Source organism: Artibeus jamaicensis, unplaced genomic scaffold, assembly GCF_021234435.1.
Source record: "Artibeus jamaicensis isolate MK-2021 breed Jamaican fruit bat unplaced genomic scaffold, CSHL_Jam_final contig_465, whole genome shotgun sequence".
NCBI classification, from domain to species: Eukaryota; Metazoa; Chordata; class Mammalia; order Chiroptera; family Phyllostomidae; genus Artibeus; species Artibeus jamaicensis.
Genome location: NW_026521843.1, coordinates 27,480,882 through 27,497,500, shown reverse-complemented (window position 1 = coordinate 27,497,500; position 16,619 = coordinate 27,480,882). Strand labels below are relative to the sequence as shown.

The 16,619-nt window shown below is 43.6% G+C and overlaps 1 protein-coding gene across 2 annotated transcripts in view; it reads right to left on the bottom strand.

Annotated features, from left to right (window-relative positions):
* CAMKMT (calmodulin-lysine N-methyltransferase) overlaps positions 1 to 16,619 on the bottom strand; it is a 337,237-nt gene that overhangs the window by 5,978 nt on the left and 314,640 nt on the right. For both annotated transcript variants that reach the window (XM_037161273.2, XM_037161274.2), the window contains exons 9-10: positions 11,637 to 11,700; positions 171 to 302 (exon numbers count right to left, since the gene is read on the bottom strand). In XM_037161273.2, coding sequence (XP_037017168.2) covers positions 171 to 302; positions 11,637 to 11,700 — 196 coding nt within the window. The remainder of the gene's footprint in view (positions 1 to 170; positions 303 to 11,636; positions 11,701 to 16,619) is intronic.

Sequence of the window (16,619 nt, the reverse complement as noted above, 5' to 3'; positions counted from 1 at the left end):
GATAAAAGATTACTTTACCATACGAAATAATCAGATACAAATAGCTGTTCAGAAGCAGCACACCTAAGAAGTACTTTAATCAAATATTTAGGTTACCTGCCAAAAAGACCATGATCTCTTCAAAATGCAACGAGGATTAAAGTGTTATCTAACAAGAGCAGAAAACTAACCTTGGAGTGGAAGTTTGAAATGTGTTCATCATAATTTTCATGTCTTTGGATAGAGAAACCAGCTTTTTCAGCTAGATTGCAAAACTGGTTTAAAGTTGTCCCTCGGCGTGGGGCGAATACCATTGCTTTCCCCTAGAACATTAAAAAGGAAATTTATACATTTTAAAACTGGACAGCAACCAAACACAACATACATCGGTCAAAGCATTTAACATACTGCTCTCAGGTAGAAAACTCAATTGTTCTTGAGACGTCCACACTGGAAGGGCATTCGCAGTGAGAATAATTTCATGGATAGATATAAATCAAATAAGAAAAAATATATATATATATTTCATATTCAAATGGCCAGTGGCTTTCAAACAACACATGTAATAAACCCAATGCAACTCGAAGTTGGTATTCTGCACAACACACACCTCTTTTGGGCCCAGCGGTTTACACGAAAGCACCACATTTTAAAGAAACTGGTCCAGGGCAGTGCCGCCCACCTTGCGACTTGCTAGCAGCTGCCAACACGTCTGCAACCCCGCTCCAGAGCATGTGGCAACACATGCCTATAAATGTTAGTTTATTGTGCTCTGAAACTTCAGTACCAAGAAATCCTGCATGGAGACAAGTAACCACAACCCTATTGGAGAAGGTTCACATTTCAGTCCCGCCACCAGCCTTTTCTGTGACCACGCTGTCAGGCACAAGTCTACAAGGGCCTTGGTTTCTGGCTTCAGTGAATCCTTTAAAATGGTCATCATTATAGCAAAGCAGCTCCTCACGGTACTCGAATGATTGCTTTCCAAAGAAAGCAGTACAAAGAGGGTAAACAGGCTTTTCTAAATAAATTGCACAACCTTGTAAGACTGTTGCAGTGGGGAGAAGGGGAAGACTTGAATAAAACATACACCGATTTTAGAAGACCATCCGGCATGAAACTCCACAATGATCATGGGCTAACTACCGGGTGCATGTGGGTTTTTTCCTCTCCCTCCTAGATGTGCACAAAACGGCTAAGCTTCGGAATCTTCTTTTCTTTCTATTTGTCTAAAAGATGACTGTGTGCTTCTGTTAATTTCAAGGTTATACTTCACCTTGATGAAATGCCACATTATGTTTTGGGGGAACCATGAAAATCTATCTTGGTTTCTTATGAAAGGTGGTTGATCATTCACACCTGCCAGCTAGTTGTTTGAGCACTTGGGACGTGTCAGACGCTGGGCGAGGTGCTCTACATAGTCTCCTTGAGTCTTCAAACCACCGACAACATAGGGACCATCAGCCCCCTCTTATAGGATGCTCAGAAGGGTTGAATAATTGGCCAAGATGACATGCCTGGTAAGTGACGACATTTACCTGACTCCAATGCCAGTGTTCTTTCCTGTACACTACATTGCCCTTTCCTAGTACTAGTGATGAGGATGATGATGATGATGATAATAATAATAGCCACCATGGTGCCAGGTGCTTCCACCCTCCTTCAAACCTCTCAGACTCTCCCAACAACCTTGCGTGGGCGACATTGCATTTGACAGATTATTAAACACACACTGAAGGGGTTGACCAGTTCAAGAAAGACCTGTGTGGCAGAAAGGAAAATCAGAGAACTATAAAGCTGTCGGGCTAGAAGGGACCTTGGAGATGTTAGTGTAATCTTGTTTGGCAGATGAAACACTCAAGTCCTCCTGGCTGACCCACCCAGTTTCCTCATCCAGCAAATGGGAAGAACAAAACCTGCCCCCTCCACTCACCACAGCGAGTTGTGAGAATCAGATGAGGTGGCGAATGTGAAAGTAGTTTGAAAACCAGGGTTAAGTAGAGGTAAGACTAGAAACATCTACAGCACCTAACAGTGCTGTAAAAATTCGATCAGTTCTCTCTTCCCGTCACTCCTTCCCTCATTTACCTGCAAGAATAAACACTGATACACTGTCCTGGATGTCAAGTGTGTTTTCACACTGTGTTTACACGGATGTGTACACACTCAGGAACATAATTATAGCAGCACCCACCATGCCAATACACTTATGGTTCCGTCAGCTTTTCCAATATTAATTGATATATTCAGGTGGTTTTCAAACTTAGCAGTAAAAATTCATTTTGATGTGAAACTAGATATAATACATAGTCTCAGCAGGGGAGCAAAAGCTGTCATTTAAAAAAATGAGGGAATATTAGTAGGTCATTTTAGTCATTTCTAAGAACTTTTGGCCCTTCTGGATTTTTGAATAATAGAAGGTTTTCTTTTTAAAATTTTAAATTCATTCATAAAAATTGCCTTACAATGACAACAGAAGAGTTGATTTTTCATAGCTATTACCTAAGCCCGCAATCTTCAACCTTTGTCATCTCATGGCACACATAACCTAATTACTAAAATTCTGCAGCTCACCCCAAAAAAATATTTTTGCCAATATGACCAAAAATAGGTACAATTTTGATAGATTTATAAAAATAACAGTAATTACTTATCCTTTTTGCTCTAAACTGACTTTAAAAAAAGTCAGGCACTAAACTTGCATATAAGGATTTCTGATAACAAAAATGAACTAAACAGACACAACCTTATCATGGGACATGACCAATATGATGCGACTGTTATATGACCTATGTATTTATGGTTCAAGATAGGGTATCCACACCAGATAGCTACTGTTGTGTTGGCTGTTGTCATCTTTTCATTTGACAGTCTAAGGCAAAGGAGGTCAGCGCCCCTGACTAAAGAGCCAGGTACTGCATGTTTGAAAAATTCTTGTGACACATCGGTTGAAAATCGCTGATCTAAGCTATTTATCACAACGTTTACAAGGCTGCAGGGCTCTTGGTTGGGTTGATGTTTGCATTTACAAAGCATGTGCCCCCACACCGCACCCCTGTGTTGGCTGGGGTGAGCTGGGGGCTGCAACTGGGCACACGGCAGCGCCCTCTGAGCAGACATCTCTTTCCTCCTTCAGGTCTCGGTTGACCTGTTCTCCTTCAGTAACTGCCCAGTCTAAAACCGCAGGCCCTCCTCCACCGCTGTGTACCCCTCTCCCCACGTTCTTTTTGTTCTCAGCACTCATCGCCTCTGACACACATTATGGCCCTGTTTGTTGCCACCTGTCTCCTTGGGCTGGAACATGTGCTCGGTGACAACGGGATCTTCCAGGGTTTATTCACTGCGTTTTCTCAGGACCTAACGTATAGTAGACACTAATATTTGTTGAGAGAATAAACTAAATCCAGATGTTGAGTAATCTGAAGAATACAAGTCTTGGGGAATTCAAAGGCCATGTCCTATTGCTTATTCTTTAGAAAAGACTTTCTTCAAGAAGCGTTAATAGAGTCAGCAACTGCAATGGGATTTCAGGGGGAAGCACCTGTGCACAGTACTGTACCCATAAGAAAGGTGAAGAGCAAGCAGTTCTCATCTCTAATTACTCGGGTACGCGTGCTTCCTTTTTCATTTCACTGAATACAGACGCGTTTGGCATGCAGATTCATCATTAGGAGGGACCACAGTATACCACCCATTCATTCAGTGAGCACCCACTGAGCCCTACCGAGTACCTGCAACCGCCCCACAGTGAGTGGTTTCAGAGCCTTCCCTGCCCCCAGGGGAGCCGCACTCTTCAATAGGTGCAATCAGAGGGATACGCCTTACAATTTAGGCTACAAAAATCAAAGCTAGTAAGAAAAAAATAATTTCAAATTAGCCCATCACTTTAGGAAAATGATTTTTAATTTACCAAAGCACAAGTTTCTAAGCATTCAGTCACAGAATCATTTTAAACTCAGAATGAACACTCAATTGAATGTAAAAATTTGACTGCAGAGAAACTGGGGAGAATTTGTTTCTCCCTGGAGAGGAGAGAGGAGTAGTTCCACTAAACAACAATCACATTTATATGGTGGGTGCTGCTGTTGCTATTTTCCTAGACTCATCTATACTCATGTATTAAAGGGCGTGTACTTCTGGAAAAAAATAAGTATGCTTCAGATTTATTTTAAAAGGAATATGCTATGCCAACGAAATGCCTTTATTCCTTTTTCATTTCCTGGCAACCAACTATTAAATACCGATGACATGTTTAAGCTTATGTTTACTTTCTAACCTTTTCTTTACCCAGTTTCTGAGACGCTGCCCTTGTCTGCTTCCTCCTGCTTCCTCCTCTACATTTCTCAGTCCCGTTCCTGCCTTCTCTTCTTCCACTTGCCTCTTAATTGTCATTGGCCCCCCCAAGCTCTGCCTACTTTTCATTCTGTACAGTTCTAGGCTATTGCACCAAAGCCCAGAACATCAGCTACCAGGTTCACAGCAAAATTCACAAGTATATGACGGCAGCATTCACCGTTGCCCTGGGGCCACACCCATATATCCAGGTGCCTGCTAGAGCCACGGGGATGTTCTGAATGTGCCTTTAAGCCACTCTGTCTAAAACAGAACTCGGCACCCTTGATTCCAAACTCCTACCCTTCCCAGGGCACTACGCACATCTGTCTGTCTGTCTGTCTCTCTCTCTCACATACACACATACTCAGACACACAAGCTGAGTACCTACTAGGTTCCAAGCACTTCCATATTCTTTACCATTAAAAGGAAATTAAAAACCTGGGAATCGTGGCATTGCTTCTAAAACCCTCTGATGCCACATCTGCCAACCCACATCACTGTCACCTGCAGCATGTGGTTCTCCAACTGTCTCAGTTGCTTCTAGCATGAACTGGAGGATTCAAAGAGAGACCAGGGGAGAGGAAGTGCTAAACTTCTCACATCCAGTCTCATATGCAATTGAACTGAAGCTGCTTCACTTTTCTGTTTTATAATTGGGGTGCTGGCTAAAAATGTTCTGGTCAAAGGGTTCTGCCATTAAAACAGGGTTGAAAACCACTAACATGTGTCCCACCTTTTTGGGATGACAGGCAAAGCCCAGCATGACCTGACCCACATGTATCTCTGCAGCATCGTCCCCATTTCTCCTTCATACTCACCTTGGGCTCTAGTCAGGCCAAGCTTACTGCAGTCCTCTGGCTTGTTCTCACATGGACTCCCATGCCTTCAAACCTGCAAATGTGCCCTTCGAGTGGAATGCTTCTCTGGATCTCCAGTTCTATGTTGGCGTGGTATCACTGGCTCATCTTTCAGCACCCAGATTAGACACCCTGCCCCTGCAGTACCTGTGCTGAGCTCCTCTGGCCTCCACGCTGGGCCTCCTGCCCCAGTTATCCACTTCCCGGCTTCCAGGGGTTACCCATACCTCTGCTATATTCCTAACACATCATCAGGTAACAACTGCTCAATTGCTTGTCTCTTGGGCTGGACTTCCTGCTCCTTTAGGGCCGGGATTACGTTACTTTACCCCCAGGCCCTGGCACTGTGTCTGGCTTCTGAGAGGTACTCAGTAAATGTTTGCTGAACAAATCTGTCAGTGAATACCCATTCAGTTCCCTCTTCGCAATATTCAAGCCTTCACTAGCTCCTAACGGAACTAGTTGGTTTACACTTGACCCACAAGGAAACTTGCTGCTTTCAAGATCCCTCTAATTTCATTCCAGCCTTCATGCTGTGGCCAGAGTGATCATTCTAGAACCCACATCTGACCTCACCACTGCTCAAAAACTTTCAGTGTTTCTTTATTGTTCATAAAATAAAGTCCAGTCTCTTCATCACAGTGTTCTTAGCCTTTCCTAAAATGGTACCCCAAACAAACTCGTTTACCTTATCTCCTGCCCCTCTTCATCCCTAACCCCTAGACCACAAAGACATTGTTGTACTCCAGCAAATGTCTTGTTGACCCTAAAACACAACATACTTTTTCATACTCTATACCCATCAGCACTGTTTCCTCCACCCAGGATACTGCCGTCTAGTCCCTTCTGAGGCTTGGAATGAATTCCCTTCTGACCATTCAAGACCAAAGTCAAATACCACAGCCTCCAGAGAAGCCTCCCTCAGGCAGCCAGTCACTCTGTGCTATACCTCTTCCTAGTACCCACCATATTGCATTATAATTCCTGGTAGGTCATGCATCAATCTGCCCTGCTAACAATCTATGAAATTCCCAGTCTTGCCATTCACATTTATACCCCTACCCTACATTCCCTGGCACAGTGCCAGGCAGGTAGTAGGTTCTCAACAAACGTTTCTTGGATAAAGACAGTTCCAAACATATTCTATTCTTGAGTATTGCATATTCTATTCAAAGCATACATTAGAAAGGTCCACAGAACAAATAAAAATAGCTATATATGATCAAGTATTGAGCTGTTAGAAGCCATTGGCACTGTCCACTGGGGTCCCACCCGTGCGTGTCACATCTCCACAAGGAACCAGGAACTCCTTGGGGGCAGAGACCAAGCACCACGCATGCTGAATAAGCATCCAGGTGGACTTCAGAAAAGAACTGCCAGACCCCTACTCTGAGGGTCTTCAGAACACCTGGGGACTCTCTAGTCCTGCACCTGGGAGAGCCAGGCTTGGCTGAACACAGCTTCTCACCCCAAACAGGGGAGGGTTTGCTGGGCCCCTGGCCCAACCAACAGACAGGAACCCAAGGGCTCTTCAGCACCATCTCAGTTCACTGCATGGAGCCCGCACTCACCAGGCTCTGCCCTGAGATGAGCAAAACAAAGGTTTGTATAGGTGCATACAGAGATGTTAGATCTTTAAAAAGAAAGAAATCTGTCAATAAAAAGAAATTGTTCTTTCGAGTCCGTGGTTTACATTTATGGCACTCCCGGCATTTAGGCAGGATTCCAGGGATGTGTTGTCATTGTGTGGTGGGCCATCTCTGAAGAAAGTTAAGTGAACCTCACCGTGGTATCTGTACATCCCTAACCATTAGGGATGGTCAGCAGGGATACGAAGCCGGAGAGCTATCGGTACTGCACCCTGGCCTGTCTCCTCCTGGTCCTGAGTCAACTCAAGCTGGCTGGCTGGCTTGGCTCCCCTCCCTACACCCAAAACCATTTCAGAGGAGTATCAGAAGATGCCATTTGCTGGTTGTCATTTCTGGACTCAAGTTCAACTTACAGGCTGCCGTGGCTATTTTAAATTACATTTGGGTCTTCAGATATCAGGCATTGGTGATGTTCTTTAAAGAACACAATGACAGGGGCACCTATCAATCATCAATGAGAAGCAGTCACTCGCCAGAGGGAAAAATGTGTGTAGGGGGGAAATTGCTTCTTGGAATGAGTAAAATTTGCTGATTTCATTCTTTTTTAGTATCTACTTTATTTTCTTTTCATCTTTTAAGTCCCTGCTGAAGAGTCCCTTGTAGTAGTCTGGCAGGAGTCACATGTTTTCAATTTTTCTCAACCAGCAAGTTGAGGAAGGTTTCCATTTGGGGCAGATGACAAACATTTCCTGCTGAAATTTGGAGCTACTGAGAGTAACTTTCCCAGCACGGGTGCCTGTTTGGCGGAGAATCTAAGCTCAGCCCTGGGATTGGAGATTGCCAGAAGCCCACCCCGGTGCCTAAACCCTCTATGAGATCTATCCCTTCACCCCCCACACCACCACCCATTCATGAACTCATAAGAACTAGAAAGCAGAGAAACTTCCTTTCCAACTACTTTCTTTGCCTCTGGAACCCTGACTCCAGACAGCTGATTTGCCAAAGCTAGAAATCAAAGAAACACATTCCCCCAAATGACAGAATTCATTCCTTCCCACAGCTTGACACTTGAACCGCCATACTGCGATTATTTCATTCTTGCCGTCTGGTAGTAACCTGGCTCCCTTCATGCAGTGAAGGTTGGCTGCAGCAAAATGTCCTCTTCGTCCACGTATGTAATCCTCCTGGGACCCATGCAGGGCGTGCTGCAGGGGTGCAGAAAATGAGTGCAGGGGGACACTGTGTGCCCAGTCATGTGCAGAAGTTGTCAAAGTCAAGGTCAAGAAAATGGTTTATTCCCCTCCTGCCAGCATTTCTTTGAGGAAAATATTGAATAGTTGGAAAGAGCCTCCTCTATTCTGCACTCACCACAGCCAGAAAGCCTCTCTAGTAACAAGCCTCTCTTCAAAGTAACAAGAGCTAACATATATTTAGAGTCAATAGGATGCTAAAGCTTTCCAAAGCATTGGGTATGGGGAGTAAACACACTCTTCATTTTATAGATGGAAAGCTGAGGCTTCAAGAGATGAACCCAGTGACTAGATACGAAGGACAGACTTGGTTTTCCCTGAAGATACTCCTGGCTCCACCCACCACACTTTGCTTTTGGAAACTGCCCCAGGGGTAGTTTTCGAAGCATCTGGCTCTGGGGTAGTTTTTGCTGAGCACCCTGAAAACTTCTATCTCCCATTGAATTTTTTTGGCTCTCGAACAACTATATTATATTTTGCAGAAGAAGCCAGACACAGAAGTATACAGACAATAAAATACATTTGTATGCATTGTACAACTAGTAAAACTATGGTGATATAAATCAGAATTTTTGTGGCCTAGTGCAATAGCTGTGGGCTTTGACTGGAAAACTACATAAGGACATTTTGCATAGTGATGCAAATATTTTCTATCTTGATTATGGTGTTAGTTAATGAATGTACACATTTTCTAGAACTGCATGAACTGTACACTTAAGTTTATGATTTTTATCTCAGTGTAAGTATGAAAATATCTGAGATGTATTTTTTATTGTTGTTCAAATACAATTGTCTCCATCTCATCCCCACCACTCCCCCCACCCCAGCTACCCCCAGCTCCCACCCTCAACCCTTCCCCCTTTGGCTTTGTCCATGTGTCTTTTCTACCTGTTCCTTGATGACCCCCCATTATCCCCACCTCCCCTTTGGTTACTGTCAGTTTGTTCTTGATTTCAATGTTTCTGGTTATATTTTGCTTGTTTGGTTGGTTGATTAGGTTCCACTTATAGGTGAGATCATATGGTATTTGTCTTTCACTGCCCGGCTTATTTCACATAGCATAATGCTTTCCAGTTCCATTCATGCTGTCACAAAGGGTAGGAGCTCCTTCTTTCTTATTGCTGTGTAGTATTCTATTGTGTAAATGTACCATAGTTTTCTGATATACTCATTTACAGATGGGCACTTTGGCTGTTTTCAGCACTTGGCTACTGTAAATTATGGTGCTATTTTGCTGAGCCTTGAATTATAAGAACTCAGGATCCACCAGCATAGCCCCCAAGTTGTTTCTCTGTGGGACTCTGTGGCACCTTCAGACCCTTGGGCCACAAAACCATGGAGGAGTTGTCTGCGCTCAAGAAAACTTTGAAAGCAGCTCTGATTGTCATGGAATAACACCTTTACTATATCTTAGTCTTGGACAGTGACATCCATGACACAAACACTCAGCAGGGGGCGCTCCTTTGGGAGCAAAGCAGCCAGCCCTGAGAGCTAAGAAGAATCCTGTTTTCTTCTAGGTACCCCTAAGCTCTGGGAACCCTTGTTGTCCACTGGCACAGCATATGCAGCAGCTGGTCACTGCCAAGTCCACCTGACCCTTCTAGGGTCCACCAGGGTAGAGGCAGGGGGTGTGGGGGGGCAGCAGGGTGGTGGTGGTGCAAGTGTTACGCTTCCCCAGACTTCCCAATAGGGACAAGTTTCCTGGATGGTAATTTTGGAATGTCCATATGCCATCCAAAACTTGGACTCCCCCCTCCTTACAGTGGCCCCTGACCCCTCAGGCTGGAACACCTGGCAGCCTTGTGAACGAGGAGCCTAAGCCAGGCCCCCGACCCCCATTTCCAATGCTGCAGTGGTCTAGGCCCCTCTGATCTGTCTCCCTCCCTGCTCCTCACCCAGCATGAGTAAGCACCGGCTACTCTAGGGCCCCGCCTCAGCCTGCTTGGAGCTAAGGGTGAGTATCAGCTGTCTGGAGGAGGGCTGCAGTCTTCACTCAGAGGGGCTGCAGTGTGGAGCCAACTTCAGGCAAGGGAGGAGCGTGGTTCCAGGTTTAAGAGACGCTAGAGATTCCAGCCCAATCTGCACTGAGGTCTATTCATAGTGGGGATAAATCATGCAAATCTGCTGCAAAATGGAGTATGTGCCACCAATAGGCTTTGAGGGGGTGACAGGGAAGAGTGATGTACTGTTTGTTCGGTGTGGGACCGAGGAGTCCTTGACGCATTGTATTTATGGATGATGCATTTCCAGAGAGGCCTTTATATCTGAGCATCTCAGTGCCCTCTCTGAAAGTACTGATCTTGCAAATGCTCATGGGAATCACCCAAGGCTCATAGAGGAAATGAAGAGATCACGAATTCCTTTTTCTACCCTCAACTTGCACTGCTCACCCAACCAGGGCAGCTCCATCAGTAGCTTGGAGCGCGCCCCTTTCTCGCCTCAAGACCTACTACCCACCTCACAGAGGGAAGGGAGAAGGCCGATTTACTTTCATTGATTACTACTTACGAAGCTGTGGTCTCTCCTCTGAGAGGCCTATTTAAAGTTTCTGAGCTATTGTATCCAGAGAGAACAAAATCAAAAGCAACAGTGTAAGGCAAAGGATGATTATCAAATTGCTCCAGAAAACTTCAATGTGAAAACAGATATAAAAGAAATACTGAACGGTATTAGTCTATAAGTCTCAGTTCAGACGACAGGAGCAAACCCTCTTTTCAAAAAGACTTTAGAAACAAAACTTTAGAAAACACACATACACACACACTCTCTCTCTCTCTTTCTCTCTGCAGTCTTTTCTCAAATGTGAGTTCCTGTCAGAGGCTGCATTAACGTTGTTAACCTGTTTTAAATTCGATGGTGCAGCAAGAACCTTACATACGTATAAGATTTTATTTTTAATGCATGAGCTTTAAACTCATTTTCTTACTTTAAATAGACGCATATTAACTCTCCGTTTAGGCTGCAGGACCTCCTGGCTCAGGATAACAGCCCAACAAAATAAGAGTGGATGCAAACTCTGTAATTTACTCACAGGCATAAATGGATATATAAATGTAGAAATGTGCACAATATTTTATGCCACGCTTGGCTTCATTGTGACCTAATGTTTATAATATATAAATAATGGCTTCCTTTTAAAGCAGAGAACTTTTAATACACAGATTCATCTGAAGTCCTTTTTCTTTAATATAAACAGAAATAGAAAGAAAAAAATCTGTTGCAATAAATAAATACCTAGTGACAAAGGTTACCATTGAAGGGATTTAAAATGATGGAAGTCAATGGAAAACTTTCAATATTGTACTTCTACTTTCATATGAAGATATTGTTATCAAAGGAAAAGACTCAAGAAATTCTTTGATAAAAATAATCTCACACTATCTTTGAAGTGCTTTCATTTATTTTACTACCCACTGTGTTCCTTATCAGAAGGCCAAGGGTAAGAAGTTCCCTAGTTATGATTAGGAATGAATCTGGTAGATCAGAAGACCCAATTGAAGTTGGACATAATAAGTATTAAAGTATTACATGACATTAATCCTGCCATTCCATTACTCTCTCCATCTCTGTATACACACTAATTATTCTGAAGCCAGTGTTTGGGAGAAAATAGAAACATACTTACCCTGGGCTGGAGTAATCTCTTTATTGCATCGACAAGGCTGGCTCTGTACTGGTCCAGAAACAGGCTGACATTGAGAAGAGAAGAGAATCCAGATTAAATTGAGTTTCCGAGTCTAGCGATACTAGTGGAGATAAGTACAGGGCTAATGACACATATTCACTCAACGCTAAAAAAGAGAAATTGTTTCCTTCTGTTCATGTGTCTTACTGGAAGAAATAGAAAAAGACACCGTGATCAGTGGTGCATCCAAAGCCGAGCCATTGACATGCAGTGGCCCCGACTCATGCACGACTGGAACACATGTCACTGTCATGGGGACACTTTCTAAGCTTCTGTTTGGGAGAATCATGTGGCTGAGATGAAGCTCTCTCAGCACTTCTGTCATTAGTCTCTGTAGACCTGGGTGGGCCCTCTGCACACTGGGGTGCTGTGAGGCCACCTCCAAAAAGAAACCACCAGCCCCATTACACCTAAACCGCAGGGAGCTCTCAGGTGGTGATGGTTTTCAGTGAGTAGGAACAGTACTGAGGTTGGACTCAACCAGTGACCTGGGACTAAATGGCTCTAAAAACAAAGATATGGTTTAGGTGATGAGTCACAGAGACCATGGCAACTCTGGACTCCATGTACCACCCCCCGCCCACCTTGATCTCCAGGTTGATTTCCTCCTAGTTCACTGTCATCTTTCTTGTTATCCTCTGCTCTTTTGAGAATTTCAGTTGTTGCTCTGTCATCCCTTTTGCTGGGTCATCTGATCCTGTCTCTCCAGGCCTTGTCTTGGAAGCTTGGGACAGAGTTTCCTTATCTGGGACTCACAGGCTAGAACACTGGGCAGCCTTGTGCATCAGTCATCGCACGAGAAGCCTAACTGGGCCCCCCACTCCCATTTCTAATGCTGCAGCTTGGTACAGGCCCCTCGGATTTAGCCTCCCTGCTCCTGATGCAGCATGAGTGAGTGCCGCCTACTCTAGGGCTCAGCCTTATCCTTCTTGAAGCTAAGGGTGAGTATCGGCTGCCAGCTGGAGAGCTGTGATGTGGAACCACACCTCAGTAAGCGGGGAGCATAGTTCATGGTTTGATAGAGCTCTTGCTCTGACCTTTCTGCTCTGTCACGTTGGACAAGTCACTTCACATGAGGCCTCTATGTGTTTATCAATAAAGGCCTCCCTACGTGGCTATGGTGGGTATCAAATTAATAATACGTTAGTTGATAAATATTTGTTGTCACCTACTACATACTAGGGGTTGTTTTAGCATTAGAAACAAGCTATGAATAAGATGAAGTTCTTGCCCACAGGGAGTTTCCTGTCTGCCCAAACACACACAGAAGGGACTCAGTATGTATTTGCGTACTGCCTGACTGGCAGACCAATGCCGTCCTTGAAATGGAGGCGCTTCTGTAGGGTGTTAGTCTCGATGGCCCTAAAACAGGCTGCATGCATTCCTTACGGTCAGAAAGAGTCAACATTTAGGTCGCACGTTTCACCAGACTAGTTCTCTTCCACTTCTCTCATTTCAGAAGTGGAAGTGGGGAGAGCAGTTTATGACGTTCCCAAGAAGTCAGAGCTTGGGTTTCACCATGTCATGATTAGTAGAAGGTTCTATAAACAGATGCTCTGAGCACTGGAAAAAGAATATTCTTAAGATGAGCTAGAAGTCATCTAGAATGGGAACCTTATCCCATTCCATCCATCAATCGGGCTAACCTATTTACCGCCCCATGGGAGAATTGTCTTATCACTCCATAAACAAATACTTAAACCTTAGAGCCCAGAATGCTAATTCAAATGCTACAAAATTTGCATGGAAGGCATATTAATCAGCAATTAATAACCATTAAGGATTGATAAGAAAGAAATCAAACTGTATCTAAGTGCTTTAAATGTTTTTTCCTCTTCAGGACTGTGTACCTTACTCTTTAGTCAGGTAATGATATCTTCAGTTTTCCTAACCAAGCCTTCTGGCTTTGTTTTTTTTCAGAAGGCTGTGATTGTGGGGGAATCTGCGTGGGGCTCTCAGGCCTGTAGGAAACCCAGCTGGCAGGGAGACAGAGCATTGAGCAGAAGACCGTGCTCAGTGTACCTTGTGCATCCTCAGAGCTGGTGAGACTGTTAGAATAAATAAACACCATCGTAGAAGCGGAGTTTAAAACATAACCTTATACAGTACGATTTCTCCCTAATGTTGGCGATGGCAACAAAGACATTAACATCACAGCTAACCAGCAAATGCAGCTGAGCACACAGCGCACATTCCAAACACAGTTATTTGAAAGGCAATGTTGCCTGCTTCAGCACTCCAAATCAAATTTCCCAAAAGTGATTCTTGTAGTTCTCTAAGTGGTCTTTATTCCAAGCAAGCTCACCTTTCTCCTTAGTTCTGATGGGGAATTTATAACGCTTTGTAGGATACGTCCTATGAGCAATTTCAATGTGCTTTAGTGGGAGTGATATATAATCTCCTGAAAATTCACCCCTTAAATAAGTCCTAATGGACTCAGAGAACAGCAGTAGCTTAAGTGGATCTATTTAAAAAGGCTGAGTGGGTCAGTGATTGGGATGGAGATACCATTTCAACTCTCCCTTCAGTTACTGATCAAAATGCATTGACAGTCTAGTTTGGCCATTAAAACACACACGTGTGCACACGTGCACACATGCACCCACACACAGCTCTCCATACTTCGCTCGTGGAATCAACACTTGCTTTGTTCCATTTACCTGAATCACAGATTTGATGACAAAAGAAAGGTGCCAGGCCATTTTCATCCCTCCCTTGGAATCAGTCAGCTTTGTGTGGAGCACAAAGCATTTACAACTCCTCTCACAGGGAAATTAATTAGTGCAGAGGACAGGGAGGCATTTCCCTGTCACTGTTCACAAAAAGGAAGACCTCTGTGTAATTTGCAAGGTGAAATGTGCCAAGTTCACTGTTTTAGATGAACTTTCAGCGAAGAACGGCCTCTATCAGTAGTTACCAACTGATCCTTGTGGAGGCTGGCACTGATGCCCTATTCCCATCTCACTTGCTCTGCTCCTTAGTTGCAAGACCTTTGGCAATTTGTACACAGTCTTTGGGACTGAGTTTCCTCAGATGAGAGGGGAAAGGGCCGATTACATTTGGGTAAAATATCTTTTCAGATGTAAAGTTCTTTGAGTTGTGATTTAGAAATATCCACGATTAATTACAGCATTTGGAAGAAAATAAAGAAATTCTAGAGACCTTTTTGAGAAAAAAAAAACACCTTTTTTCACAAAAAGTAAACTTAAAAAAATCATGAAGAGTGAAGTAAAAATAACTGAAAACAGAAACCACCAGCATACACAGTAAAAGTGCTGAGAGAGCACGGAGGTGGCGCGCCTTCCCCCTTCTTTCCCTAGTCTCAGGCTGAGGGCGTGCACAGGTGGCTCTGGCTGTCCTGTGTACTAGCGCCATGTGTCAGGCGATGGGTGGCATGTCAGACTCACTTTCCAAGTCTTTAGAGACTCCAAATGTACAAAATCATTTTTATTTCTTCACAGCTACAATAAACTGGGAAGCCATCAAACACTGAATAAAAGCATTCATTGGATTATAGAAAAATCTTACTTCCAGACATTTAGATTATTGGGATTGAACAGAAGTCTGGAAAGGTGGGCTTAAAATGAACAATCACTCGCCATTCTAAACTCAGCAAGGACTGGGCTGGACTGCATTCCGTCAGAAAGGAACTTACATTCAACATTAAACAGGTCAACCAAGGGACTCAACAGGCAGTTTTCCCTCCGTCTGTAGTTAGATGTTCCAATATCTTGATGTTTGTCAACAGCATCCTTCTGCTGGTGGGACTGTACCTCCATTTTCCCTTCTGTTTATTTCAGAACTGACATTTTACAAGTTGTTTAGGAACTGTCGAACCATGAAACTGTACTTCATTGTCAAAAATGCTGAATGGTGAAATAATAACTAGCTTTCAGTTTGCCTTTTTATTTGATAATCTAGTTGAGCTAATAATTTAGATGTGAACCAAGAGACTGTCTTTCCTGGGAAATAAGTTATTTCCTCCAGTGCCCACAGGTTTGTGAATGTTTGAATGTAAATATACAAATATATGAATGATATAAGGACATAAACATATCCCTGCTTGTTGTAATCATGCGCATTTTACTTGAACCACAATGTGGGTTGGGAATAGGTTCGTGAATAGAGCTCGTTTTCATGTAAATGGCATCAAGCAGTACCACTGGTTAGCTATTCAGGGAACCAGACAATGCCCCCCTTGCTGGAAATGCTTCGGTAAGAACTTAATCCATGTACCCAATATTTGAACTCTGACTCTTGCTTCATATTCCTGTGGCCTAATCAGATCTCGTTGATGGGCAATGACTATAGCCTGGGGTGGGGCAAGTGATCTGTGTAGGTGGGGCACTTATTTTTGGCACTTCGTATTTCAGGTTTCATCTTGGAGGTACTGTCTAAAGGAAGCTTTCTTTTCCTCCTCTGTGACATTGTAAAAAAAATGAAAATAAAAAACCCTGAAGCTCCATGCTCCTGCCCCCAGAAGCAGTATCCAGGTGGAAACTCCGAGAGAGAAACGCCAAAGCTACAGGATGTAAAGAACTCACGGCCCCTGTGCTTCACTGCTGTATGCACGGCACACCCAGTATAAACATCACTGCACTTCCTAAGTTTCTAAGCAGCTTACCCGTCCTGTGACTAGGAAGACAGACCATTACCAAAGCATTTCTTTAGGAAATAATATTAGCATCGCAGTGAGAGTGGCTTAATGTTTCACATTTCCTAATGGGAAATTACAAACAGACTGACATTCTGGCACTTGGAACTCCAGGAAAAAAAAAACCACCTTAATTCATGCATAGAAAAGCCATTTATAAAATGAAACTTGGTATATTTAGTTCATTTGATTTAATAAATTCTCACAGAGCCACGAGATGTGCATGTGTTTGGAATGTGTCGGTGTGTATGTGTGCATACATTGTACTA